This window comes from Schistocerca nitens, chromosome 4 (genome assembly GCF_023898315.1).
Source record: "Schistocerca nitens isolate TAMUIC-IGC-003100 chromosome 4, iqSchNite1.1, whole genome shotgun sequence".
NCBI lineage: Eukaryota > Metazoa > Arthropoda > Insecta > Orthoptera > Acrididae > Schistocerca > Schistocerca nitens.
In genome coordinates this window covers 172,442,156-172,454,190 of record NC_064617.1, presented here as the reverse complement: position 1 = coordinate 172,454,190, position 12,035 = coordinate 172,442,156, and the positions used below count along the sequence as shown (strand labels likewise).

Below are 12,035 nucleotides of genomic sequence, written 5' to 3'. Positions count from 1 at the left end.
AGTATGTTGCTGCTTCTTGGCGATTTCGTCTACTACATATGTGGACATCATAGGCTTATTTTCTTTAAGAAGACGGTATAACAGAAGCTCCTTTGTACTCACATCTGCAGCAATATTTTGCACCTGCAACCACTGAGTTTATCTTCCCATCAGATTATGAATACTATGGCTTGGAGTCTCATCTGTTGAGCATATACTGACGGCTTCACCAGCATTTCTTCTAGTCATATTGTCGAATGAATGTCTTTGACCACAATTTTGTGCAAGAATATCCGCCGTTTCTAAAAGGACTTCACATCTGTCTAGTGCTTTCTAACAGAAACCCACACTTTGCAGCATGGTTTTTAGATGTTTTCCCATCCATGAAAAGTTCACTTTCTCTTAATGGTACTAGCAACTGGGCTACAGTGGGATACTCCTTCCTGCTGTAGTAAGCATAAATATGCCTGTGAATTACATCAGTCTGGAAAGGAAATAAATCGGTTACATGGTCAGGCTGCTTTAATTCTTTCCATGAGTAACTAAAAATAAATTATCTGATCCAGAAATCAGAATCATTAAGACTCATGCATATGTTTTGCAATAACATTCACTTACTACTGTCCTTGCACTAATTCCATGAGTTTTTGGTGTGTGTTATACTAATTTATCAGTAGGAACTGATGGCTGCCCATGGATACTTAATTATTCTTTCTCCTTCTCGTAAAACTCCAGAGAGCTGCTTAGCAACTCCTGGCTGTCTAGTGGCGCATCTCAATGCAAAGGATTGTCACTAGGTGAATGAACTCTTTTTGTGTGTCATTTCATGTATCAGAATTTAATAAATCACAGTACAGCACAAGCACAGCACAGCACAATGCAGGTACACAGTAGAAACCAGCCACAAAGCATGTTATATTCACACAAAACCAAACCAGGAACGCGGGAGCTGCGATGTCACCGCTGAAAGTGATTACTGCACTGGGATTGGCTCATGCCACATGCCTAATGTCTCATGCTTTTTATTCTTCACTTGTTAAACTGTTGCACAGCCAACTTGAAAAGCAGACATCATGTGCAAAGTTTCAGAGGCCTGGATATATTGAAAAATTGAAGGAAAAATGAAATAAGGTACTTCTTATGTGAGAATTCACTCATTGTAACTATGGCAAATTATATAAAACTAAAACGTAGTGATGAAGTAACCAGAAAGTCAGTCTCCCCCCCCCCCCCCCCCCCTCTCTCTCTCTCTCTCTCTCTCTCTCTCTCTCTCTCTCTCTCTCTCTCTCTCTGCTTGTACTTTAGAATGGGTTAATATGAAGCTCTTTTTGTATTTTCTTTGACATTGTACATTTATGGAATAATACGTACAATAAGAAAAGGCAACCACTGATATAGTTGACTGATGCGTTGCACATAGCACATAACAGGAAATAATATTTATACTAGCATTTGAGCTCTTTCTCTAGTGAAACTACATACATTACCCACAAATGAAACGACGACAAAGACACCCAAATGCATACACGTTGGCTGGACGAGTTGAAAACTGACATTGCATGGGGGATTGGGGGGGGGGGGGTATGTTAAATTCGGCTGTTGTTAACAGATATAGGAACATTTATTGTAGTTCAGTTCTTATTTTAAGGATATAGTTGAGGCTGTTTTTGGGAAATGAAATAAAGGTTTTGGTTGCTATCTGGGCCTCCATTTGAATGTCAGTGTTATGTACGGTGAAATGATTTTAACCTGGGCATGCAGGGGCAAAGAACAGAGCTATAACAAATGAGCTAATAAGTTAGTCCTTTTTGTAAAAGTGCAATTTGCATCAACTTATTTTCAGTCTAGTTGGCTGTGCTGCAGTCTAATGCACTACTGTGTGCCTAGTGTAATTAAAAAATAAGCAGCTTATAGAATTTACTATAACTCTATACTTGGAATAAATGTGCTGCTGTGGATGGAAAACGATTAAGAAACCAGCCTCAATCAACATAACACTGCTGTCTGCTTGGTGAGAAAAGTTATTTGTTAAAATGAGAAATTCATATCCTGTATTCATATTCCTCATGATAGTTCTTCCTGATCAGCAAAATTTCTTGTGCATTATTTAAAATGCATGTTGTTTCATATTTTGGGCTGTGGTGGTTTTTCTCATTGACTTCATTGTTTCATTTATTACATTTCTAAGAAGTGTAACGACAAAACAAGAGAAACTGTGTAAATTCTGTTGTACCAATTGAAATGCTGTAATTTTACTAGACTCACTGTTCCTAACACCTCAGTTTTTGTATGCATTGGTTTTTACAGAGCAAAATATGATGGTAACAGTAAGAAGTTATGGTCCATCTTTACCATTAGTAATGAACTTCATCTGCTGTTACTATGTTATCAAACAGGTGAAATGAATCAATGAATGAATAAAGAAAAAACAATAATACATTTCAGTTGTGCTTTTCCTAGGATCACCTAAAATGAAACATGGTGCCTCAGAATTAGAGACAAGATGTGCATCTTTATGCATAACAAACTCCCCTTTTTAATTATTTCCTGCAGTGAGTTTTCTTCCTCAACAAATGGTCGTAGGTAAAATACTTAGCTAAGTTACTTACAGCACTCTGATTATCTAGTACATCAGGAAGGGCCCTGCCACCAGATGTTCTGGCACGAGAAGCACTGAACACAAATTTGATTATAGATCATTTGAGGCTCAATCTCCACACTGTAGTTTGTGTATTCCACCAGTTTCTGACTTCAGAGAAAACTGTACATCTATTATGAAGCTGAATGTCCTGAAGAATTCACACACTAGCACGTCCTTATATTTTATTTTTGTTGTGTAAAGAAAGTGATGTATTGGACAAATATTTCATCAAAATTGTAAGATGGTTGGTCACTGGTTATTACATGTGCTGAGGAATGACTTATAACAGAGAATGTCATCGGTACTTTTTTATAAAATAACTTTCAGTGTCATGAATGATTGGACACTACACTACTGAAGATACACTACCATACAGTCGTACTTCAAACATGATTTATTCAACATATTTATATTGTTAAAATGTTGTCAGGCCTCATGAGTATCTCCTCTCCCCCCCCCCCCCCTTCCCCCCAGTTTTCCCTAAAAAAGGTTTTGAAGGCAACTTTTTGCTGCGGAATTTCGTCAGTAATTTTTAGTAACATTGACACAGTATTAGAAAATATATCTCCACAAGTGTATCTTGTTGTTCTTAATTTGCATTAAGTACTGAAGGATCTAAAATAAAACAGCAGTAGAACAAACGTTAATTTAACTGTAGCTACTTACAGCTTTTATCTTAAATGATAAGCTACTTTCTTTTTTCTGCCTGCTATTTTAGTTAGGCTCAAACTATATTCTATTGTTCTTCCAAGTCTAGACTCTTCAGTACTTTATTTACACTAAAAGTAATGAGAGAGGCTTACAGAAACGGGCAGGTATTTATTCTTTGTGAATAAATGTTTGTCAGAATCATTGTAACTATTTGATGTATCAGTTACAAATAATGTGGCTTCAGTGAAATTATTGTAGATGACTAAGCATCAAAGCACTAAATGATCCAGTTTTATAAATATATAACTGCTTTTGAGTTACACCAATTTTATCTAGTTCCCTGCTTTACTATCTTCACGCACTGAAAAGCACAACACGTCGTGGCAGCAATACTTCGCTGAGGAGAAAATGAAGAAATAGTTTCTGCAGCAACTTAGGTTGAAGAATTAGTAAGGAGCATATCATCGGAAGAGAATCATTATAGCAATAATTCTCATTTGAGTTTCTAAAAATAATGTTCAGTATAAAGTAACTTCCTTTCAACTCAAGTTGATGGCATGGAGCAATAAAGCAGTTACACAAGGAAAAGGAAAAGAATTGACCATGGCTTACCTCATACAATCGTCGCAACAGCTGCCGTAAAGTGATTTGAAAAAATTAATTGGAATAATCAGATAAGAATGTGAAGTGTGCCGCTCCCAAATGTCTAATATCTTGACTGGCATCACCTCACTTAGCTTCAGAGACTGAAAGACAGGTACTTGAATAATTTTTCCCAGGGGTACTCAAAGTTAAAATAATAACTATGTACTTTGCTTCAGTATCAGTATTAGAAGTAGATGCAAGAAAGGTACAAACTATTGTGCTGGTACTCATGTAACACTCACGAATGGCATTTTAAAACAAGTAGTTAAAATGTTTTACAGAAGGTAAATATGATTTGGCTGAATGCACCTAAAGTATGTTCTGCTTATCACTTGTTAAAAATGCATTATGCATGAGTCATATACTTTACACTAGAATGCTGATTACAAATTTGTCCACTCTTGAATATAGCAGTGTACACCATTAACAGTCTAAATAATAGGAAATGAGTATGAACTATTAATGAAGAATAAATTATTTCTTTAGATTAGGTACAGTTTGGGTGTAACTATGCTTTCTTGTGGTGTGTCCGAGTCATTTAACTCTTCTCCCTTACTCAGTTTTGTTGTGGGAGACACTTTGTAATACTGAATAGTGTGTGCTGTGGAGGTATCTTACCTGTGTGCCCAGTAGTAGTCAAAAGTTACAATTTTTCACATTGCATTATAGGGAATGACTTAACCCTCCATATTCGATTCTCTAATGAAATATGAGACTCTGTGCTCACATACACTGGAAGAAGAGTAACAGAAACTAGCAGTGAACAATACTTTGGTGATCGGAACCTTTGATGGTTTAGCAAATTTGATGTATAATTGCAGTTAATTTTTGGGACATTATCTAGGAGTATTAATTTGTACCCACTGCCTCTGTGCAGTTGTCTTTTTGGGAAGCAAATTGTGTAAAGCTCAATAAAAAGCAGCTCTGTTGTTATGTTGGACTACAAAACAGCAGAAAGTTTGTCATACTGAAGTTGCAGAACTTTTCAAACCAGAGATGTTTTTAATTTGAGATTGAGTGACCATTTATTTAACGATTTCAGAAGTGTATTGCTATAGTTGTGCCTTTGCCACCTTTCAGTTCATTTGTGAAATACTTTGCACCTCTATTATTAAGTTGTGAAGCATGATTATATTTGCATTTTTTGCTAGACAATAAAGCTTTTAGCTGAAATTTTGTTAAATTTTCCAGGTGGTCGCTAACAACAACAAAATGTATTGGCAGAGGAATGATTTTTCAAGAAGCAGGCTTCAAGCTAGTGCCACCTAAATGCATCATTCTTGGTCCATATTGTTGGATGAGGGCATTTGTTTGTGTCACAGAGAAAGTCCTGAGAAGTGATTTTGGAACAGAAGTAAAAGCTTACAGGGAAAAGAAGTAGACAGATGTGAAGTTGACTGGTAGATGCGTGAATGTGTGTACAGTTTCTTTCTGTCCTGGGCCGTTTTTAAAAGTGTATGGAAAGGGTACGGTACGGAGATATATGATAATCGCTAAAGCTTATGTGTAAATTTTAGTTAGGTAGGTCAGAAAATTGAAAGGATTTTACACGATGCTGAATACATCAGTTCCTCATCAAACAGAAAACAAAGGAAAAAAAAGATATACAAGCAGTGAATATGAAACAAAAAGAACACACTTATCTGTGTTAGTTGTGATAACTTCCACTGCCTTATGGCATTAGGGATCAAATTTTATCTGAATGCAAGTATTGAAATGGCTGCTGTGTGATTGTTGCAGTAGTCAGTAGATTAGTATTTATATGTGCTTTATATGTATGGAAATATCTTTTTTTATACCAGAGATTTTTGTTCATCATATTGTAATTCCACTGACAAAAACTTTCATATTGAAAAAATATCAGAATTGCGTTGGATTGACAGGCTTCTTAAGATTTTGTTCATAGTTAATTTTCCTAAGAAATGCATATTTCCATCTAACTAACTTTTTGAGGGAAAACTGCTCAGAATTGTTTATGCATTCAGTGCATAATATTTGTTATTAACTTTTTCTGAAGTCAATTGAGATAATATGTTTTCATAGAAATGGATGTCAATCATTCATCTCCTTGGAGAGAAATATTTGTCAGATCCATACTGAGGAACCAATATCGAAATCTAATATGGTATAAAATACTTAAAAATAGCTTATGTGAAGTATGTTAGTACTATAGCAAGTTGTCAATGTGTAAGACTTTTAGTAGGATGTTTTTTTTAACACTGGAACATAATTTTTTACTTGTTTTGTCAGTTTTGTACTGATAATTTCCTTATTGGTTCAATCTGTTCTGCTTTGCATAAACTTACATTTACTTAGTAAGAAGTGGCAATTACATTAATAGTTTGTAGTTGTATGTCATATTTTAAATTCTGTTAAGGCTCAGTAATATGATTTTGTTTATATTTCGTAGTGTTTTACATCATCGAACGTTATTCATTCGAAAGTAGTCCTTAGTGTAGAACTGGATAACAGGAGTTTTGGTTGTGCACACTGTGTGTGTGTGTGTGTGTGTGTGTGTGTGTGTGTGTGTGTGTGTTTTTTATAGAGAGAGAGAGAGGAAGGAGGGAAGGGAAGGGCGGGAGGGGGGCCAGGGGGGGAGGTGTAATGGTACATGTGCCATTGTGTCAGTTGTGCTGGTAAAAAAACAAAAAAACAAAAAAAAAAAAAGGATTGTGACATGACTTGAATTATCCTCTAGGAAAAGACAGATCCAAGGCCACTTATCAATAGATGAAGCTGTGAGGTGATTAATGAACATGGGAAAAGGATTACATTGTTGGAAGAAAGAATTGTCATTTCGAAGTTCCCGTAACTAACACATCTAAACGTGGCAGCGTGTTCAAAGGAATGGTAGGTACAGAGAAACATGTAGGCAGGTAACAAAGAAATGTTTGTGGTCAAAAGAACTGACTCACTAGAAACCACACACATAGTATATCTGTTCTGTTATCACTATTTTGTGCTAACTGTGCAAATGGATGTATCACATAGTTAGCATTAAGCTGTGATAAAAATTGATATAATTTACGTATATCAATTTAAATATCCTTCATTTGTTCCCATGTTAAAGTGAGTATCCCATGGAGGCAAGTCCTTTTCACCCACCCTGCCAAAAATTTATGCAGAATGCCTATAACTACTAAATGATTTAACTATTGCTGTTCTACATGTTTCAAGGGCATGCTAATTGAGTATGGTAGTTCACTTCATGTTCCCCATAATCAACTTCTGTTCCTTGTATTCTTCCTATCAGAGATTAAAAACACACATATGCATGAGCAATGTTTCCATGATCTCCCTGTGCAGTGTGTTTAAATGTATGGTCTATCTACATGACAATGTTTATTAAAATAAGCTGTCGTCTGTTCTTTTATACTGGTATGCTAATTCTGTCACAGCATCATCTGTTAGATGAGACAAGGTCCACTTAATTTTCCTGTTATTTTATTTTTAGCTAGCAATTTTAATTAAGATCACTGTATTTTATGGCATATTTTGAAACTGATAGTGGCTGTTGTAGTGCATTTGTAAAATGACACTTATGTGCCTGCAATGTAAGTATAATGCAGGGCTCTACTGAGTTAATTTTTATGCCTTTCATGTACTGACATGTGTAGTTTATTTTTCGCTGGTATTACCAAATCTCATGTTACATACTGTTACTAATGTGATGTTTAACATCAGTCTTTATTTACAATTTGGTAATTGTAAAGTGATACTGCCGTCAGTCTCGTGGGACGTTAACTTTCATAGTGCTTCGCATAAATAACTTACCAATATTGCTGTTGTTAGGTTTTTTTTTTTTTTATATTATACAAGCTGGTTACATTTGGTGATCGGTGTATGACATCTCCATAGTGTACACTTTGTAAAAATTGTATGTTCTAAAATTATTTATTATTACACCTATGTCTTCTCATACTTCCCTTTTTGTTTAGTTTATGTTCTTTGCCGTAAACAGCGAGATGACTTTAATTTCAGTATAATTCTTCATGTGATACTTACCTGAATGTTGAAAAGTGATTTTTCTGTTGATAAAAGCACACATGTTGCCAGTAAACATAATTACTATGTAAAAAAGTTCTATTCATCTCTCATATGTTTGTGTAATGCAATCATTGTGTATGTGGGACATGTTAACGACAAAGACAATGTTCGTCAGCTGTTTCAGTTAAATTGCTTTTGGAACTTAGCTGCAGGTTACGATTTTTCTTTTGAATGTGGCAAAAGTCTCAATAAAATGTTTGTCGTAATCTGGAGATTTAGTTGTCATACTTCCAGAAAATTTAACTGTATTCATATCCTTAGAAAAATAATGTCTTTAATTTATTTTTCAATACCAATAAAATGATGGTAGCAAAATGGAATTAGTCTGTATCTGTTGCTACTATTTTTCATTTCTTCATTTGTTACATTTAAAAATCTGTGCAGTGTGTTTAATTTACAAGGGCGCAGTAATTAAATGGCCTCACATTTTGGAGGAATGGGCTTCAAGTTCATGTTCACCCATTCGGATTTAGATTTTCCATCTTTTTTTCTAAATTGATTCAGACAGATGTCAGGATGGTTCTTCTGACAAAGGACATGAATGATATTCTTCCCCATAGTTACCCTTCCCGAGCCTCTACTCCATCTCTGATGGATTTTGTCATTAACAGGATGGAAAACCGCTATCTTCCTTTATTTTTGTTCGATGTTTCTAAAGGATGACCAGTCCTTCATATCTGTCAGATGGTACGCAACTCAGTTATCTTTGTTGTAACTGCACTTTCCCTAAATTATACAGGATTTAGATGCACAAAATTGAGTTAATTGTAGCCAGTCTGCAATCATATCCTTTCATTCTTTTAGTGTTGTACAATTATTTTGTCAGACCAACATTATTTTAATGATAGTGGATCATAGAACATGTGACACTATTAATATTTAGATGGTGTATATATCCTGCAGTTTCATAGAATTAGTACTGTGTGTTAATCTACTAGTATCATCTGTTACATTTTAAGCTAGCAGTTTTGTTACCAGGCAGTGGCTGCAAATACATATATGTTTTAAACTTTAATTTATATTAGTACTTAGAAATCACAGATTTAACTGACTGCTAATGAAAAAACTTATCAAGAGAAAAAAGTGAACTTCTACTTCCTCTAGCCTTTAATGAGTGATACACACACTGGATTGGTAGTCACTGATGTGTCCAACTTTTCTGTACTCATAAAATTGCATTAGCTCTTTTGAGTGTACCATCACTCCTTTCATTTAACTTCTTGTTGTTGTCATTGTTGTCTGTGGTAGTGGTGTTTTTTGCATGTGATTTCCTAGTCATTGGGTATCTGATCAAAAATCTTTCTACAGCCATGTGTGAATGACCTTCCATTAGATTAGTCAGGAAATATGTAGGGCAAGGGGATATGACGGTGTACACATGAAGAATAGTACTTTGATAATTTATGAAGGCCTGTTTTCAGAATAGAAGGAATTTGCATTATCATCCCTCACATTTTAGAGCCCCCTGATAATTTCCTAAAGCTATTTAAGTTTGTACCTTTGTTTGCTGTGGTGTATTGGAAGGTGCTGAAGTTGAGTGAATGTAGGATATAAGATGACTTAGACAAAATATATAATTGATGTGATGAAAGGCGGCTAGCTCTGAGTGTTGAAAAATTAAGTTAATTTGAATGAGTTGGAAAAACAAAATTTTAATGTTCGAATACAGCATTAGTAGTGTCTTGCTTGACAGTTGTGTCATTTGCATAACATTGTGATGCAATATAAAATGGAATGAGCATGTAAGGATTGTGGTAGGGGAGGTGAATAGTGTACTCTGGTTTATTGGGAGAATTTTACGAAAGTGCGGTTCATTTGTGAAGCGACTGTACATAGGACACTAGTGCAATCTGTTCTTGAGTGCGAGTGTTTCAGATCCACACCAGGTTGGATTAAAGGAAGACATTGAGGCAATCCAGAGGGGCTGCTAGATTTGTTATCATTAGGTTTGAACAACATGCAAGTGTTATGGAGATCGTTCGAGAACTCAAATGGGATTTCTTGGAGGGAAGACGACGTTCTTTTTGAGGAACACTGTTGAGAAAATTTACAGAACCTGCATTTGAAGCTGACTGCAGGATGATTCTACGCCCACCAATATATATTTCACATTAGGACCATGAAGATAAGATATGAGAAATTAGGGCTCGTATGGAGATATACAGTCAGTCAGTTTTCCCTCACTTTATATGCATGCGGAACGGGAAAGGAAATGCACTGCCCATATGGTGGCTTGAAGAGCGTGTATGTGGATGTAGATGTAATGTAGATTTAGATGGCTGGGGCATACATCGAGAAAGCCAGACAGCAGTCTAGAAGAAGGCATTGGACTGGAATCTCATATGAATGAGGAAGAAATGGATGCCTTGAGTTACAAGGAATGGGAAGCGAGGTGAGTTGGCTTGTTCTCGTGGAGACTCATAGTCCACATAGGGGCCAGAAGAATTGAGTCAGTAAGTCAGTCTGATGTCATATCCAGTTGCTCCCCGCAACATGTTTCCAGGAGCTGTAGAGGTACAGATCTCGAGAATCACTGCTTCACATGACAACCTTTCGTAAGGTGTTAATCTGATGACCACAAGCAAAAGTGAGACTCATGGCTGAATGCCACAGAATGCCACTGACTGCTCCAGCTGATTCTGGCTCTATGCCACACAGGTGTTGTGGCAATGGCAAACAAAGCACAGTAACTTGAGATCTCAATTGTAGTTCCAATAATCTGTCATCAACAGTTGGTGCTGATTCTCTGCTTGTAACATATGCCCTGATTTCAGCTGTTGTCATCCATCTAGTCATCAGAGCTAGTTGAACTATGCTGTGATTATCTCCTGTAGTCCTGGAGGGACCTGTGGCCACTCTTCTTGCTACACTGTGTCTGAAGTCCATTTCGTCACCACTCATTTTGCACTCTTTACACTACCGCCAACCAAGTGTGCGATCTGTTGGCATATTGCTTCCATGCCCCTCCTGCCTCTGATTTGATCTTTCCCAAAATTGGAAAAGATGGCAATAATCTGCACATGCACGTCCTCCTGGTATGCTGTGTAATAATATCCATAGAAAAAGTTCCACTAACATTAGACATCTAATAGCCACCATATGATCACACAATTCTTCATATACAGGAAGAGTTGCTTTCTGTAATGAACATAAGGTTGCATTAGGATGAAATTTTAGTCAACATACTGCACAGACCTGGTGCTTCAGTCTGGTAGCATATAGTGAGGGCATCCATGGTGTAACACTTTCCATTTTCGCAAGAGTATTTATTTTATCTTCTCTATTAATATCTTCTAATAAGAATCCTACACAGATGAGTAGTACCAGAAAATCAGTCAACTGGAGGTTTTGAAAGCTACAATTGAAGGATTGAATTCCTATTTGTGGTCATATTATTCCTAATTCGGTAGCCGGTGTTAATCTTCTGAAGAAAGTTCACAAGAGAGATACAAAGCACTTCAGCTCCAATGATTCCTTTTTGGATGAATCAAATTTTTAGCATTATTTTAGGAATACGTCTGACACATGCTTTTCTTATAGTTATGTTCATGTGGTTTATTTATTTAATCGGGCAGACCATTCGCCGGGTGCCGGTCTTTCAATTAGATACCACTTTGGCAACCTGCAGTCGATGGGGATGATAGGATGATGATGATGACAACACAACACCCAGTCCCTGGGCGGAGAAAATTCCCCGACCCAGCCGGGAATCGAACCTGGGCCCAGAGGATTGGCAACCCGTCACGCTGACCATTCAGCTAGTGGGGGCGGACATAGTCATGTGGTCATTCCATGTAACATTGTAGCCCTGTTGTTGTTGGGACAGGAAGGGTTTATCTTCCATTTAGTCTTAATATGTTAAATTTGTTTAATTTTAGGGTAAACCTAAAATTACTGTTTTCAGAATGCTGGAGTCACAAGGAAATTGTTTGTATGGCTGTTGATCACATTGGCATAGTTCTTGTTCTCCTGCACTCCAAAACAAGCTATTGGTCAGCCTGCCAGGTTGGTAAGACTTGGTTAAGAGTGATTTGTAATGGAGTTCTCATGTGCCACCACTGCTAGGTGCTTA

The 12,035-nt window shown here is 36.5% G+C and overlaps 1 protein-coding gene across 1 annotated transcript in view; it reads left to right on the top strand.

Moving 5' to 3' along the window:
* The window catches only part of LOC126251355 (casein kinase I), a 106,545-nt gene extending 100,070 nt beyond the window's left edge, over positions 1–6,475 (top strand). Inside the window, exon 8 of the mRNA XM_049951728.1 lies at positions 5,108–6,475. Within this exon, the coding sequence (XP_049807685.1) occupies positions 5,108–5,118 (11 nt within the window). The 3' untranslated portion in view covers positions 5,119–6,475. The remainder of the gene's footprint in view (positions 1–5,107) is intronic.
* The last annotated feature ends 5,560 nt before the right edge of the window (positions 6,476–12,035 follow it).